General features: G+C 45.6%; 1 protein-coding gene across 8 annotated transcripts in view; it reads right to left on the bottom strand.

The window, feature by feature from the left end:
• LOC6587377 (rho GTPase-activating protein 100F) overlaps positions 1-17,634 on the bottom strand; it is a 38,913-nt gene that overhangs the window by 15,683 nt on the left and 5,596 nt on the right. For all 8 annotated transcript variants that reach the window (XM_026995078.1, XM_026995079.1, XM_026995080.1 and 5 more), the window contains one exon: positions 14,757-15,134. In XM_026995078.1, the coding sequence (XP_026850879.1) occupies positions 14,757-14,843 (87 nt within the window). In that variant the 5' untranslated portion in view covers positions 14,844-15,134. The remainder of the gene's footprint in view (positions 1-14,756; positions 15,135-17,634) is intronic.

Below are 17,634 nucleotides of genomic sequence, written 5' to 3'. Positions count from 1 at the left end.
GAAGAGCCAGACCCCCAAGTAGTTGAAAGTTGCAATCTGTAGGTAACAAATATACGAGTACGAATACCAGTATACATATGTATACATATATTCGTATACATGTAGGTATGTATAAAACGATTAAATGTCTAAGTGGGTTCGCATAGTAGCCAGTCGGCCCCAGGCGCCACACTTGAGTTTGTTTTATTTGCAAAGTTTTCATTTTTGAGCCTCTCTTTTTTGTTTTTGTTTTTGTTTGAGAGAGTTGTTGGTTCGTTGGCCTTTGCTGCGTGTTTCCATAGAATATGCACTCTTATTTGTTTTACGCATATTTATTTATTCATTCATCCGCATGAGTGTACACACCCACACATAAATACAAAAAAAAAAGAAACAAAAATATAAAATTAAAATATAAAATATAAAAAAACACAGCACAGAGCAAGAAATTCGTTTATGAAGAACGGTGGGTGGAAATTGGATGGGCGCGGGTCTGGGAATCCAGAACGGAGGAACAGAAGGTCCCTGTGCTCGACTGCAGGACGACGGTGGCTTAAGCGGCTAATAGTCACAACTCGCAGCGTGCTAAAGGCAATATTTGCATACCAATACATAGCCATCATATAAATAAATATTTAAGTAAAAAAATATACTGTACCCCAGTATATGAAAATGTCATGCCAATTTTCGTTCGCCTGTAGCCGAAAGGCACTCGTCATCCCTCCCATGTGGCATGCTCTCTTGGGGCGGGGAGGGGAGTTTCTGTGGGAGTTGCGTATTATATGCGGACTTATGACATTTTCAGCGTTTTGTGGCTACGCGAATGGTTTGACGGGTTACTATATTGATGTTGAGCTTCCACTTTGGCATTTTCCAACCAACAGAAGAGCAGAGTCGCGGAGGCACCATGATATTGCGGAAAATAGTTACTTTGATATTAACTCTATTTATTCCCATATGCAAAGATGCAAAATTCAACAATAGCTTCGAAATATAGTTGAAAATATTTGATATTTATGGTCAAATCCCCAGCTTCATTTTCCCATAAATTATGCAGAATCGATAGAGATTTAAATCTCGATACAGGAGGCACTTTTCATGCAGATTTTACCGCCCTTTCATGTGGTTCCAAGCTAAGAGCCCTGTAAACATGTGTAAGTTGTAATAATCATTAGAATATTTTTGATTACTTTTAGTTGCTCCCTTATCTCCTCCCTACAGAGGAGGCCTTCCTCCACACCGGGAGGCACTCACCTTGCGATGGCTGCTTCTGGTCAGGAAACATCCTGTCGTGGCGCTATCACACATTAATTTTGTTGCAGCCACCTTGCTTGCTGTGTCACCCCGAAGGGAAATAGTGTCCAAATGGAATAGAAGTTCTTTTTGTTTCTATATATAAGTGGCAGAGTCACGTCGCGTGTGTCCACTCAAATATTTTATGTATTTGTAATTGAAATGATAGTTTCTGCACCTTGCGGCACCCGATACGATTTGATTTCGATTTTTCGCAGTTAAGTTATTTATTTTGTATATATCATACACATACATATGTAGAATGTACGGGTATATGTGTTTTTTGTTTCGCTGTATGTGTGATATTGCTCCTTTGCTTCGGTGGTTTCGTAACGGCTTCCTTAAGCTATAATTTGATACGTATTTCTGTTGCTCTGTTCCCGCACACGTCCAATGGCTTACATCCAATTGTATCGCTTCATTTTTTGTTGTTTGGGGGTTTGTTTTATCCGCATTTCTATTCTCTAAGCACACAAGAGCTATGATAACTGTATCTATACATACATACATACCGTTCTGTCTGTCTGTATGTTTGTGTGTGTGTGTGGGCTTGTATCTGTATGATTGCCTTTTGTTGCCAGGCGAAAATATTTATGTTTGCCTTTCACGCTTCACTGCCGACGTTTGCCAAAACGTTTTCAAAATTTCTACACAATTGATTTAAACGGCGCTTTAAGTGCGGTCTGTCTGCCCCCCAGCCACCACCACCAAAAGGGAGGGCGAAGTCCGCAGAAAGACACAGAGAAAGAGAGAGGCAGATAAGTGGGCCGTCCGCCCACCGGCATCAAGTATACGCCGCGTGTAGCGCAGGCAGCTTTGGCGTAAATAATTCGGCCGAGAGCCGTGCAAAAATTTCATTAATTCAAGGCATACTAAATTAAAACGGGGAACAGCAGACGGAGCTCCCACTCATTTGTGGTGCACAAAGCACAAAAAAAAAGAAGTTCGCCCCAGAAAAAGGGAATAAAGAACAGAGAAATATGGGTAGGATGTGGGCGGCGGCGTTTCTTGCTGATTATCAAGAAAAATAGTTTTATTTTCGTTTGAAGGATAAATCGAAATTAAACTTCTTCTAGCAGCAGTACTTGGGCCAAAAGATGAGTGGCAGGCAATGGCAGACATTTTCCCATTTTATCTTAGTTTAATTATATATTTGTTGGGCTGAGCTTTGGCATATTTGCAGCAGACAAATGTCGAAAGGGCCAGAAAGAGTCCAGGGTCCCAGAGCGTTGCGTGAGCGCCCTCTCGAAACTTTGGAAAGCAAATGCGTTTCCCAGGAATCCGGTTAGCCCTAGTTACATTTCCCGCGCGGCTGCTTTGGCCGTATAGACCCTGCTACCAGTAATCAGCTAAAGCCTGGGCCAACAGAGAGAGGCGTGGTTGTTCGGTTGTTGGTTTGGGACGTGCTGCAGACGTGAATGCCAAAAATTACATTTTGCCACTTTTACAGACAAAAGATGAAGTCGGCCGACCCCATCTACCGCCCCCGTAAAACTCCCGAGACTTTCGCGGCAGTAAGAGGAATGCTGGGGGTAGCGTATACGCAATATTGCTGCTGCCACTGAAACTGCCACTGCCACTGCTGCTGCTTCTGCTTCTGGGCCCAAGCTACGTGGGTTAACATTGTCGAAGATAATGGCTGTTTTGGGGGCTGCCTAACTGACTGTCAGGCAGCCTGCCTGCCACTGTCTCTTTCTGTGTCTTGCCAGGCAATCGTTGGGCTGTTGAACCTTAAGTGTGTGCGTCTGCTCCAACGCCGCCATCGCCAGCACCATCTCCACCGCCATGTGCCTGTGCCTGTGTCTGTGCCTGTGCCTTTGTCTGTGTGGGATGGAGCCAGGGGGGTTGGGACTGTGTGTGTGTGTGGGGGCGTGAGCGCGCGCATTTAGCAGCAAAAATTTGTGTCTGTATATGGGACAGTCTGATACAAAAAAAGAAAAAGGAAAACGGAAAAAGAGCGGAAAAAATGAATAAGACTAGGCAATGTCTTTGGCAGCCCTTCGTTCAAAAGAATTGCGATGGGATTGGGTTTTCTCGTTTCCTTTGATTCTCATTGCGTATACGCAGTGTTGTGTTTGTCTGTGTGTTCGTGTAATGGGCTTATTCCATAATAAATTTCATTTCATTTCAGATTTGTTCGTGTGTGTGTGTCTGTGTGCTCCAGCACAGACACACGAACACGTGTTTCTGTTCTCGAAACAAATCGGTTTACCTAGGTAAGTGATTTGCTGCTCGACAAAAATATCTATATATATATAGACTCGATACGAGTGGGAGTATTGTATGTATGTATTCCCTAAGACAGCTATAATTGACTACTGTTTTTTGTATTGATCGAGCGGGCTCTATATTTCGCTCTCTTTAGCCGCGGGGAGGAGGCAATTTAACGCGGCATTAAAATTTTATCGGCTATTCCGTTTGCTTTTCTGCAATCATTTTTAGAGTCCACCCACAAGCGACAATCACGCTGCCCGATGACGACGATGACGGTGACGGTGACGGTGCCGTTGACGTTGACTTGGGGACCTCTGTTGAGCGCGCGCGATTCCTTCTCTTCTTTCACCCACCACTCCTGGCCGTGCGTGAAATAGTATTGAATAAGTTCCGTTTTTAATGAGTTTTACTACACGCCAGCCACGAGCTCGCTCTGCAGGTATATACGTATGTATAGAGTCCGTCCTTCCTGTACGTATACAGCGTCGGCGTTGCAAATACTACTACGCACGGACACACACATGCACAAACAAGAGCGCGCCACGCACGACGTTAATGTTAACGGTAACGAGCACGAGGACTAGAACGGAACGAGGACGGACACACCAGAACGACGACGACAACGACAACGACGTCCGACGCGCTCAACTGAACTTTGCGTATTGAGATGGTACGGCGAGCGGACAACCAGCCCGGAGCCGAGCAGAAGAGAAACGAAGTTGCAACCGAAACAACATCTCCATTGTCGAAATTGGAGCAAATACACATTCACATTCATACATTCAAACGCACACACTCATACTCGTACGCATGGAGAGCAGCAGAGACTCTCTCTCTCTCTCTCCCGCTTGTTCGGTTCGGGTAAACTTTCTGGTTTAACGGAGAGCGAAAGCTTTTACGGAGAAATGTTCGACAGGCTTTTACGACATCTCTGTGCATGCGTTTGCGTGCTGTTGAGGCTCGTTTTTGGAGACTGTGTGTGTGTGTGTGTGTGTGTGGGAGTGTGTATATATTTGAATTATTTAACACGAAAAAATTGGCAGTCGGGATTTGGGGAATTGTATTTGATACGGGACGGCACGGCACAGCACAGCACAGCACAGCAGCAGCAGCTGCCGCTCTTCGAGGATGGGATGGGATGTCTGCTGGGGACCCTGTCGCTTGGCATTGCCAGATGTGATTTTTTTGTAGTTGTACGAGTATAGTGCTGCACGGTTGATGTTGCACGGACTTGAACTTGTCCAAAAGCCCAGGACAGTCAGATGCATAATTGATGTCTTGGCTAGGAATGAACCTTGAAAAATTGAAAATAAATGGATCATTCCGTATGATATGATCATATACATGAGCGTTTTCATTTATCGTTTCATGGCATCCAATATATTGTGGGTTCATTTTTTAATTCCCAGCCATCCCAGGCAATCGTTTTGGGTTAAAGCTTGTCATCGATATAAGGAGCTTTTCGGGATGATGACGCTCTAGTCCCATTATCTTGTTAAGGAAAGCATCCCTGGCATCCCTGGCTTCCACAGAGAAGCCCTCTCAATTCATTTACACAAACCCACACTTAAGCCTTCACCTGGGGCGCCTCCCGCAGGGCAGATAGGCTTCCAGCTAATCCTGACATCGATAACAATTACATACTCGAGGAAAGGACTCGAACCTATGCCACTGGCAAATGAAAAGAGAAAAATGCCAATCATGTGTGTGACTGACTAAACGCAAGGAAAACGCCAGACCAGACCCAACTCAAAGCGGCTCGGGACCCCGCCTGGCATGACAGACAAACATTATGAATGATAAAGGTACAACAATGGGCCATAGGCGAAAGCAGAACCAACAAAAGCCCTCCCGCTTTGGCCTAGTCCGAAAGCGCGCGCGTCGCTTTTGCAAATGTTTGTTTATCAAGCAATTCAAATCAACAAAATGAAACAAAGCGAATTGTTGGTCAGTCGGGGATGGGGATGGTGAGGAAGAGGAAGAGGGGCGAGAGACGAGAGACGAGGGGCCACTGCCACTGCCACTCCACACACAGCGTTGGAGCATTATGAATAATTTTAATAACCCAGCCCCGATGACACAAACAGATAAACCAGTTGCCATTAAAAACGCATTACAATTGATAAAAGGACTAGAAAAGGAAGCAGCCAGCTTTTGTCCTGCGGCATGACGCTGCTTTAGATACCCTTCAACAACGAAATGGAACTGATGGAATGAGAATACGTGAAGGAATATAGTAAGTGCAGGAACAAAAATAATGATAAGTATCGCTAATGTCAAGCACGTAAAATGAACTGATAAAATCCCAAATGACTTTTAAGGTTATCCTTGGACAAATCATCACAAAGTTCAGCCATGAATTCATTAATGATACGGTAATAAAATCACCAATAAATCTGCCAATGAATCCACAAAAAATAATCCATGAATCACTGACAAATCACTAAACAAAAACTACATAGTTCATAATTGATTAACTAAACAATTTATCTTATTTATAATAACAAATAGTTTTTAATGATAAGTGGCCTAATTTGTTGCGAATTAATTCCGCTTAAGAAATAAAGTCTAATAGTAGGACCATAGTATGATCGCCATACACAACAACAACAACATTTTTTATTAGAAAGCTCGATACATCTTCAAGTACAACCATTGTATCGACACAAATTAAAAATCCTTTAAAAGGTCACACAATTCTTTTTCTAACCCAACATTTCTCTAGGACATAGGCTCTGCAAATGCCGAGTGAAAATTATGTAAGTGCCAGTCATCAGATCGCGGCTTATGAATTTTTTAAAAATATTTTGAGTATATTTGCAAATTCTGAATATAAAGATGTGATCTGAACATCCAGGCGTACAAAAGTTGGCATATTGTCGCACTACTTAGTTTATTATTATTCTTAAAACGTAAATTCTATGAAATAGTGAACCAAATTGTCTTATTTTCTTTAAGCCTTTCACTTGAGTATTTTACTTTTCTTTTATGGAGTGCAGACACCAAATTACTTCAAGAAATAAGGATCACTTGGATATTACCGAAAATAGTATTTTTGTATAGAACATAGCCCCCCTATTATCTTGACTGTGGCATACTCCTTTTTGTAATATTGCAAATTCGTGCCGTATTCGTATCGAAAAATCAGACGTAAGTACTCAAAAGATTTTGGTCAAAAAGGTTGAAATAACAGCGGGAAAGGCCTTTCGGAAGAGCGTAAAGTCAATTTCCTGAATGACATGTGTGTAACCCTTTGAGTGCGAGTGTGAGTGTGAATGCGAGTGTGAGTAAGTGCTGGGTAGGTAGGCCGCATCATTCACAAAAGCTGCAAACACACACGCGCGCGCTCTCTCCGCGCTCGCTCTCTCTCTGCATCGACACACGGCCAACAGCCACTGGTCTCGTACTCGTATGTGGGTCAGTTTGATGAGACGCTTACGCTGACCCATCCACCCACACGGCACAGCCACCCAGTCAGGCATTCAGGCAGCCAGCAAGCCACGAAGCCGCCATCCGCTGACAGGCAATCAACTGTCAGGCCGAGAGCGGGCCATGCAAAATAAATGCAATTCAAAAATTTCTTCTTTTTCAAGGAACGTGGGGCATGCGACGAGGGGCATGGGGCATGGGCCAGCAACCGCAGCTAGGCAAACATGCCGCTGGCACACAGGCCTAAACACACTATACTGTACGTTACGTATACGCAACATAGACGCCTGCGCGGATAAGATGCGCACACGCGAGTAGCAATACGTGTGGATACGATAGTAGGTCCCGGCCGGGTCCGGGTCCGGGTCCGTGTCCGGCCAGCGTCGAACCTTATCCGTTGCGTCGGCACGCAGGCAGCCAGCGGTCCGGATGCGAGCGGCTAATAACAAACTTCCGGAGAGGAAAAATTCTTTTGTCATTGGAATTTGTCAAGCGCAGCAAATTGAGTTCACGGCTCGGTTCGGCGGCTGCTTGAGAGTGGAATTGAATTCGAAAATGGTGAAAATTACCAAAAATGCGAACAGAAATGAAAACTTTTGCCTCGCGACCGCGGGGGAGACTTCTTACACTGAGCGAATTTTCGTGACAAGTTCCTCCGCCGAATGAAATATGTATGAGTACTTATGCCCTTACATGTCCCGGACATTAACCAGTCCCCAATGTCCCTGTTGGTCAACACTTTCAGCGCCTTCTCTATCGCTCTCACCATCTCTCCGTCCCTCGGAAGGTGCAGAAGGTGAGCCCCTTCAGAGTGGCCCAAGTTTGATGTGGCTTTGATGCTGCTGCTGGATGGTCCTTGCCGAGTGAATTATGTAAAAGTTTTTGCTGCTGCTCTTGCGTGTGCCATAAGCCGCTTACCAAGAGTTCAAAGGTAAGCATGTTGGGGGCGGAGGACATCGACCATCGACCATCGACCCTCGGATGCTAAATTACCTTTTAAGGGCCTTCATTGGCAATTAATGCCGCTAGTTTGCCTTGGCCTTAGGCTAATTGCAACCGGTGTGTTAGCCAAACTAATCGCAATTGGCGTGAAAATGTTGGCCCTATTCTATCTGCTGCCACCCATCCACCCGTCAATCACGTTGTTAACTATTTAACTGACTGAAAGATAGATAGAGAGAGCCAAGCCCAGCAGGACCGAGCCGAGCCGAGCCTTGGCACAAATACCGCTGCCGTGTCTTTCAGTTGTGTTTTGGCTCTGTTGTTGTCATGGCTCAAGGCCCATGGCTCTTGGCTCTTGGCTCATGGCTCAAGGCTCAGCTTTGCTCGCACTCGGCTAATTGATGTCATTTGGCTGTCTGTCTGTCTGCCATTACAGGTTCCCCCTCGATTATAGTAATGCCCCAAAACTTTGACAGCAAAATACCCTTGCATCATCGTCACCAAAAGTTGCATATTTAATGTGCCACATACATGCAACAATTTTCTTGCACAATTTGCCAAGAGGCAACAAGAAAAAGATATCCCATAAACTTTTGCTTAACTCTGGCCACTCTAAAGAAGCACAGCAAAGCCGCAAAAGCCAAGGAATTACACAAGAAAAAACAAACAAAAAAAACAAGGGGGGAAAACATTTCATTTTTCTCTACTACAAAAGCTTTAGAAGCCACCAAGAGAGAGAGAGAGAGTGGGAGAAAGAGAGTAAGCCAAGTCTTAAGAGAACGAGAGAGAAAGCTGAGAGCAAAACTGTGCAGAGAAGCAACCCCACAGACCGTCTCCTTAAACCTCCTTCTGGGGCCCACTTCCTTCCCTTCCAACCCCTCCCTCCCTGAGATCTATGCCAAGCAAATGCAAAATACGTTAAAGGTACAACACTTTTTGAAGAACCAGTAGGTGAGTGGGTGAGTGGGTGAGTGAGGGAGTGGAGGGGCATCTGGCGTTCGGCACTGCCGAAACGTAACGAAAATCCACAGAAATCCACAGAAAAGCAAACAGAAAATTTAACCAAGCCAAGGAGGTGCAAAGGATGGGGAGGGGTGGATCCATGGTGAGCGAGGGGAGAGCGGGTGAAAAGCTGGGGCAAAGTGGGAGAGTGGGTGGGTGGGTGGCAGAGTGAAAGAGTGAGTAAAACACGCAAAGCCACGACCTATCCACACAACAATCGTGTGTATGTGGGTGTTGGGATGGAGCGGGGGTACTGGCGGACTGGCACTGGTGGCAGCCAACTGGGGTTTACATGTGAGTGGCGTAAACCGCTTTTAGTGCACACCCACACAGACCCCCACATTGTGTGGCATGGATGCTGCTTTCTGTAGTAGGTTGTGAGGTTAATTTCGTTTTGGTATTGCATTTGCGCTGCTGCTACTGCATCTCCCCTCTATATTTTTTTGTACCCTCCCTGCGAGTCCTTTGCCGTCGAGTGGCCTCAATACGAGCATAGATTGCACTATTCCTCCCTCCCTCCCTCGCACATGCACACTCGTCGTAGAACCCTCTCTTCAACGCTGGGATGTTGATATTTTTATGTTTCAAAAGTAAAAATATGTCATACGCAGTGTTGCAGCAACAGCAAAGCTCATCGAAGCTACGGCCTTGTCAGCGGCTCAGCTGACAGCGGGCCAGGGGGAGCCCCATTTTAATTACCGCAAGGTTCGGGCTAATTCCCGCTCATAATTTTAATGGCATCAGCAGTGGTCCGACAGCAACAGTCTCTGGCGGAAATAATTAAAAATCCGTTAAGAGCAGCCACAGAGGTGACGCTGAGGCTGCCAATAGAGAGAGGAAGGAAGGTCCTTGGCAATAAGTCAACTGTCTCTCTGTGCTCTGTGCTCTGTGCTCTGTGCATCTTTCACGCAAAATATAAACACGTTCTGCTCCGCCGAGGATGGGGGAAATGGGATGGGAGCTGTTTGCTCGGGGGAACAATGACAGGTAAATATTTTACGTGCACGAAACAAACTTGAAAACTCTTCGATGAATATGGAGCATTTCAATATGTCGTGGTGCTGCCTGTCGTCCTGTCGCCTGTCGCCTGTCGTATGCCGTCCTGTCGCCTGTCTCCTGCAGTTGCGTAAGAGTTTTGCAATTAGTTTCGCAAATGAAAGGCACGTAGCCCGGAGCCGTACTGCACTGGTGTACTGCCAGGCACGTAAGCAGTGCCTAACGAGTAAACCAAGTGTTGGCATAGAATCCAGGCAGAATGTCCTTGAACCGACTGTCGCTCTCAGGGAACTACTGGGAACTACAAGTAGCTCGGCAGGCTGGCATACATTGTGTACTCTGGAATCTGCAGGGAAATGTATGCAAAGGGAGAACTCTTAAAGTTGCTCATCTTTTTGTCTCAGTGGTTGATTAATTGATGGCGAGTCCTCGGATCTGTTGCTATGACTATCAGCCTCCCCTGCTACAGGAACGGGAACAGCCACAGTTTTATCCTTGCCACAGCGGCAAGCACTTTCATCTCCTCTCATCTTTCATCTCTAGAAACTGTCAGAGGCAGGTGGACGTGGACCTTCTCAAAGACAGTTTAGCAGGATAATTAAAGTTGTGGCATGTCAGAAAGGAAAGCAGCACAACAGGGACTGCTATGGCAGCGGATCTGTGTGCTCTACAATGGGAATGAGGCATCCATTTTCTGGAAGACTGCCACAATTCCACGTTAATCAATGCTTGCCCCAAAGGGATGCTTAGCCCTATCGCCGCACATTCCGCGCCAATGCACCCCCAACAAAAATTAAGCTTATTAAGTGCCGCGCTTGGCCAAAAAGAAAGCACACATTTTTGCGCTGCGTTGGCAGCAATTAAAAATCTGGGCTTCACCTGACGCTGCCCCAACTGCTGCCCCCTGCTGCCGGTCTTGTTGCTGCCTCAGAGTTGCCAATTAATAGTTTTATTCTTTTTTTCTTCTTCTTGAAATCATGGGGCAACAACCACACCGCACGATCTCGGAGAGGAAGTGCACCAAGGCGGAAGGGAAAACCTTCTGGTTGGAGCAAACTACAAAGAAAAAATAAATATTGGGAAAGCCAGAAGCCGCTAAGAGACGCCAGAAGATGATGCTGTGGCAGTGTTTGTCTTGGGCAAAACTTTCCACCGCTTCTCGTGTGTGTGTCTGTGTGTGTGTGAATCTGTGCTGGTGTGTGTTTGTGTATCTATGAGAGGCATCGCTCCAACTACAGCTCCAGCTGAGGAAATATTCTTATCTGCATTGAGGCAAAATTTTCTATATAAGACTCTCTGTTTCTGTCTCTCTCTCTCTTTCTCTGTCTCTTTCCCTCTCTTTCTCTATCTCTTAAATTTCTGTTTATCTGTATCTGTGGCGCTGCCAATTGTTGTTGGCCCAAAATGGAAGTCGTGAAAAGATTCCCCCCCCCCCCCCTATCCCTCGGAATGCGGCTGCCTAAATGCCCGCCATTTATTTGTGAATGGCACTCGACTCGACACAGAAACGGCAGATAGAAAGGATAGTGGGCCCAGGAACTCGCTTGGGATCTCCCGGCGCTGAACGTGCCGCTGTTTGCGAGAGAAAAACTTTCCCACATCCGCATCCACAAACGCAAAACGCAAAACGCAAAAGCGGAACTTTTCCATTTATTTTCCATAAACTTTTCCATCAAGGCAGGCAACTAATCAGGCAAACCATTTAAGAGCTGCTGCATTTCGATCTGTCGGCATTTGAGGGGCATATGAAGCGCGCTGCGTGGCTGGCATTCAATTAAATTTCAAATGGCAGCTAAATGGTGAAAAATTCACATTCGCGCCACTTCACATCACTCTCATGCATGGCTGCACATAAATCAAAATAATTTACTGCCCAGAAGCTCATCCTGATCCTGGATGCCGCCGCGGATACCGATGCGGAATTTATTGAAATTCCAGCAAACAACAAAAATACACACAGAAAATAAAGGATGATGCAACTGAAAATTGCACGCTTGGATGCTGCAGCAGGAATGCAGCCAGACACGAAAACAATCACGTTTCAGGGGGCAGGGCCCCGCCCCTGCAATTGGTAATTCAATATGCTGATTTTTGCCAAACCCCCGGCCCCAACCTGCTCTCAGTTGCCTGTTTGGCTGCCAGTCAACACTCAGCACTCGTCTCGTCGCGTATGCCAATAGAAATGCCAACGCGTCTCACTTGACCAACTTTTGGGTGCCATGTGGAGCTGCTCCTGCCGCTTCTGCTGTTCAAGTGCCAGGCAAGGGAGCAGCAGCAGTCAGGCTCGAGGCGAACCTGGCAAGTATTGGGGTAAAAAGTTTGACATTCTGCCCGACAGCGTTCCATTTCAATTAAAAATTGCTTAACAAATCAATTTGCTGTTGGCCTGACACAAAACTGATTAAGAAAACGGCAGCACACAGCCCATAAAAGCAAACAGAGCGGAGCGGAGCGGAGCAGAAAACTATAAGAAAAACTTTAACGCCAAGAAAATGCAATTTAAATCAAGGAGGCAGTGGCAGTGGCGAAAAAATATTCTTACGGAAAAAACGAACATCGGACACACTCTTTTCTCGCTAAGATTTTGGAGAGAAAAGGACTTGAGTTCTAATTCGAAACATTTTAGCCTTCGATTTGAGTGAGATTTCACCGCGGCAAGGATAGCGATTCACACTTGAACTTCAGTAGAAGGAGTGTCTGTTTTTTTAATACTGTAGATACCGTCCTTTGCCCCTCCTTTGGGATATGCTTTGCTGGGGAGGTCCCTGCTGTTAATGGATTGCATTCGCTGCTTTTCGGATACCCTTTCTTAGCTTGAGATTGAATGGAAATCCCAGGCAATTCCCACTTGAGTGCCGCTTGCCGCTTTTTGGGCCCACTCAGGCGAGGCTTAATGTGCCGCCAGCGAAAATTGAATTCTTTGGCTGCGGCAGAGAGCGAGAGAGAGAGGGACTCCTCCTCCCCGAGGAACGCGGGGCCGTCAGTGCAGCAACTAAATTAATTTATTTGTTAAACTTTGCGACATCAGAGAGCGCCAAAGTCAAAGTTTTTAGCGCAGCGGCAAAAGGGAAAATAATCAACAACAATAACTAAAACAAACAGCAGAGGCTGCAGAGTGCGGGCTGGTTTATCCAGAGGGTGTTCTGCGAGGCGGCTGCGAGGCGTGGCTGCGCTCCAAATGCGTTGGCAAGCTCCGCATCTTTGGGGACTTATGCGCCAGGAGCCAGGACTTTGTCATAAAGTTTCACCCGAGGAAGAGTCGCGCCACAGAAGCAACTTCGGAAAGGTGATGAAAGAGTGATGGAAACCTTTCCAAGATTAAGGCAACACAAAACTAGAACACCTTGCACCGTTGGCTGCCTAATGAAGGGGCAAGTAATGGAGGCGGTAGTCGAGGAGCTATCGAGTAAACACAAACTATGAGCAAATAATACTCTTATCCATTCGACTGCGCTTCGGGCTCGGGTCTAGGGTCTCGGCTCTCAATCAAATTAAGTGCTGTCAAGTGGCAGGTGGTAGGTGGAAGGGTGCATGTGGCAGATTAAACCTTTTTGTTCGGGCCCAATTACTCTTTCAGCATTCGATGGCGCAAGTTCATTTCACAAAATTGCATTAAATTTATGCGGTAAAAATGATTAAAGTCCGATAGATGGATCCCATTTCTCGTGAGGCACGTAATTGAATTTGTCTGGGAGGTGGGGAGGTGGGGAGGTGGCGGCAACATGTTTCGCTGTCCTTTGTGTGTAAGCACCGCCCAGATACAAGGTGAATCAACTCCAACTCCCCCATCCAACCATCCCTCCCCTACCACCGCCGCCATTTGCCGCATGTGTGGCACAGCCGCAAGCCACGCTCCTCCGCCAGCAGCAGCAACTACAGCAACAGCAACAACAGCATATAAATCAGATTTCGCAATTAAGCCTTCATTGAAATTCAGGCGTAAAATGTAAATTTATTATGGAAACCACGAAAACGATGCCCTGAGTACGGACGCAGGTACAGCTGCCCCCGAAAGCCAATTGACTAACTGACTGACAGATTGAAGCCAGCTTGACACGCTCCACTTTACTTTACTTTACTTTACTCGATGATAGCATAGCTGCAGATTAGCTAATCGGAGATGAAACTAAGGAAGGCAGAGGATTTATTTGCACATTTCCATCGTTTGACGAAAATCCAAAACGGGCTAAGCACTGTATAATTAGTACGCGGTTTAAAGGTCTTCTTACTCCGAACAGCCTCCGCCAGTTCTAGTATTAGATGGATCCACTTGTACGAAATACTAAACATCAAACATCTGCAGCCCGATATTAGCAATTAAATGTAGAATTCATAGCTAGTGGTGCAGCCTAAAGTAATTCTCAGTTAGTGTTCGATCTTTGCAATGCCCACTGTAGCAAACGCATACATATGCTTCCTTCAGCTCCCAATCAAACAAAATAACAAAATTAAACTAATAATTAAATTAAATAAAATACAATAAAATAAGAAACAACAAATAAAAACCAAATTATTTAAATAAAAAATGTATTAACATATTTATATGATTCAAAAACATTTTGTTTGATTAGTGCCCTAAATATATCTTGTAACACTAGGATTGTAGAACAAAAAAAATAATTTAAAAAAATATAATGGTTTGTGTACAGTCTTGCATTACTTTGCCACTGACATCATCTTGAATCGACCAAAGTCGACCCGACAATAGTCTTCAATGTATCTCGAAATCTCTTCAATGTTATCGTTCCCATAGTACATAACAATAAAAGCGTTTTCAATTAAAGATTTCGCAGAAATTAAATAACCTTATGGAAACCCTATGGAAATTAGGAACGATTTCCGCGTAATATAATTTAAATAAGTTCAGATCGAAAATAGTAATTACTCAACGATCCACTCACCTTTCTACGTCCACAACAAAGCATTCTTCGCACACGCGAATTTCCAGTAGCTGCTTTCAATCGAGTAAACTTCTTCTTCCACTGCATTTATTAGTGGGTATCCGATGGGGGAATTGTTTTCCTTTTCGTTGGCCCTTCTCCTTGGCTGGGGGAGGGGTGGGGGGCGGGTTGGTCGTGGTCGTGTGGCAACTGAGCTTTGAATTGCCGACTCTTATCTAACCGATGATGATGCAAGATGGCAAAATGGCGATGGCTTTGGCGATGGCGATGGCGATGGCATTGGATGAATGCTGCTGAACACGTTCCATTTGGTTGCTTATAAAAATTGATATAAAAATGCAAGTTCAATTTATTCGTTGCTCGTGTAGATGTAGATTCCTGCAAGCAGATGGGTAGAGCAGAGAGGGAATAATGAGTTAAAAACTGTCAAAAGCTTGGGCCCCCAAACACATCAGCAAGTATTTACTGTCACTTGACGCACACTCGCACACGCACAGCCAGCCAGACAGAAAGACAGACAGCGCACACACACAGATACACTTTGTGACAGGCATCGTGTGCGTGTTTAACTTAATGAAGCTTTACACTTCGCGAGCCTCGGGCTCTCCCACTCTGCGTCTCTCCGGCTCCACCGGCTCCACCTGCTCTGACATGTGTCATATGCATTTGCCTGACAAGGCGGCACTCGAGGAGTTGGACAGTTCTCTCCACACACACACACACACCCACACACATGCACACGCACACACTTGTGCCTGTATTATGCATATATCGAGTAACTGTCTGCGTTTGATTTTATGGCGCTGATAATGCAATGTTTGCCCTGCTCCTTAGCCCTGTCCGTCCGTCGTCTATGGCCAAATAAAATGTTCTTCGTTAAGCAGACAGATATCCAACGGAGCACGGGGTATGGGTGATGGGCAAACAGGGGAAAATGGAACAGAAAGGGTTGTCCAAAATAAATAAATAAAAAAAAACATTATTTCCAGATCTTGGCATACCAAAGTTCTAAAAGTCTCACTGGAAGAAGTCTTCAGAGTGATATCCCCATAAATATCTCTCAACTTAGGGAAAACATACACATACATATGTATATGTTTTATAGCCTTTGCACTCCTCTGGCCTCTGGTGCACTGCAAAATGATGTGCCAAATTATCATTGCCTCTGGAAAGGGTATATAAAATAGAGGACATAAATGGGTCGCCTGCCTTCTGCTGACACTTTGCTGACTGTTGGGCAGCCCTAAAAAATATGCAATACATTTCAGCACTTGTCATTGCCTCGAATCGAAATTCCATGTAGGCGAGTGCTGGCTGGGCCTTGCCAGCCTGTCACACACTCACAAACACACACAGATATTTATGCAAATGAAGGAGCCTAGGACCCCAGCAGGCAGCTAGCGGCTGACTGGCCTTTATGGCTAATTGTGTTGGCCTGGTTTCCGCAACTTAACTTCGCTTCAAAGCCCCCTGCCCCCTGCCTCCTGCCCCCTGACCCAGCTGCTTGCTCTGCTTTCAGACCAAAACCATCTTTTATGCTGTTTGAAAGCAAGCCTCTTTAAGTTCTCTTGTGCAAGGTAATGGAAAATGTTTTCCAGAATAGATAAAAATGGATTTTCATTGCACTTGCACAATAAACAATAAGTTAACACTTTTAGATGCTTTTGCTAATGTCTTTTCTCCATACTCCATACTCCATTCGGAGAAAACAAAGCGCTAGGGCTGCCCTGTGCTCCTAATGAATGTTGATATAATTTTTAATTAAAAACTATTTGCTGCTGCTGCTGTTGGGACTGTTGCTCTTCCGCAGCCCCAGACCGAGACCCAGATCCAGAGCCAGACAGAACGGAAGAGAATTGTTTACACGACACGAGAAGGAAGGCTTCTGTGCAGTTGCTGAGAACTTGTGCAACTGTTTAGATAAACCCCAATGGCCCCTTGCACTTGCACAGCTCCAACTCCAACCACAACTCCAACTAGATGGAATAGATGTTTCCCAGCAGCAGACTTGTCTGCTCTTTGGAATTAAAGTTATTAGCGCCGCAGATCCCTCAGGGGAACAAAACTGACTGAACATCTAGAAGGGAGGGACTCCATCGTATGGTCAATACAATGCTGAGCATGCAGCCGCAGAGAAATAGAAAATCAACGGCAAAGAATTTTTTAATTAAGTGGCCACCAGGCATATGGACAGGGCGAACCGCATGGCATAGTGTACATGCCATCCTGATGATGTCGCGTTGGAGACCGTCGCGTCATCGTCATGGCGAGCACGTATGCAGTCGGGGCATGGCTCTGGCTGGCACTTTGCCCACAGCTCCAACCGAGATTTTGTTGCCATAAAACACTTTGTCTGGCCTGCACGAGCCCAGCCACTCCCCCACTGCCGCTACTCCGTAATTGCAATGAAAAATGTTACAATCGTGCCCAGGACATTCAAATGTACAAAGAAGAATGCCATGCATATGTGAGCGGGGGGGCCGTGGGGGTCCAGCTGCTGCCCCGACAACTGATTTCCTTGGCAGCCAGCAGCATCTCCGGGCCTTCAATGCGATTGTCCTGGTCGTGCAACCGAGAAGAAGAATTCCTATTCATAACTTCTATTGCAAAGGGAGCAGAGCAGAAGAACATGCAGATACAAGATACTTTGTGTCCTAGGCAACAGCAGCGACAAAGTACAGCAGTCAAGCAAGAAAAATATGTTGCAAGGGTGTTGATGAAACAGACGCAATAACAACAACAGCAACAACATTCAGATGGAAGGACTGCTACAACAGCAACAGCAACAGCAACGGCAATTACAACATTTAGAAGGCGGCAAAGCAACAGAGCAGCAACAACAATTACAAGAACAACGCTGGCAGTCGCCGCAGTGGCA

This window comes from Drosophila persimilis, unplaced genomic scaffold, assembly GCF_003286085.1.
Source record: "Drosophila persimilis strain 14011-0111.01,24,50 unplaced genomic scaffold, DperRS2 tig00000000-arrow-pilon, whole genome shotgun sequence".
Classification (NCBI taxonomy): Eukaryota; Metazoa; Arthropoda; class Insecta; order Diptera; family Drosophilidae; genus Drosophila; species Drosophila persimilis.
This window is presented reverse-complemented; position numbering and strand designations above follow the sequence as displayed.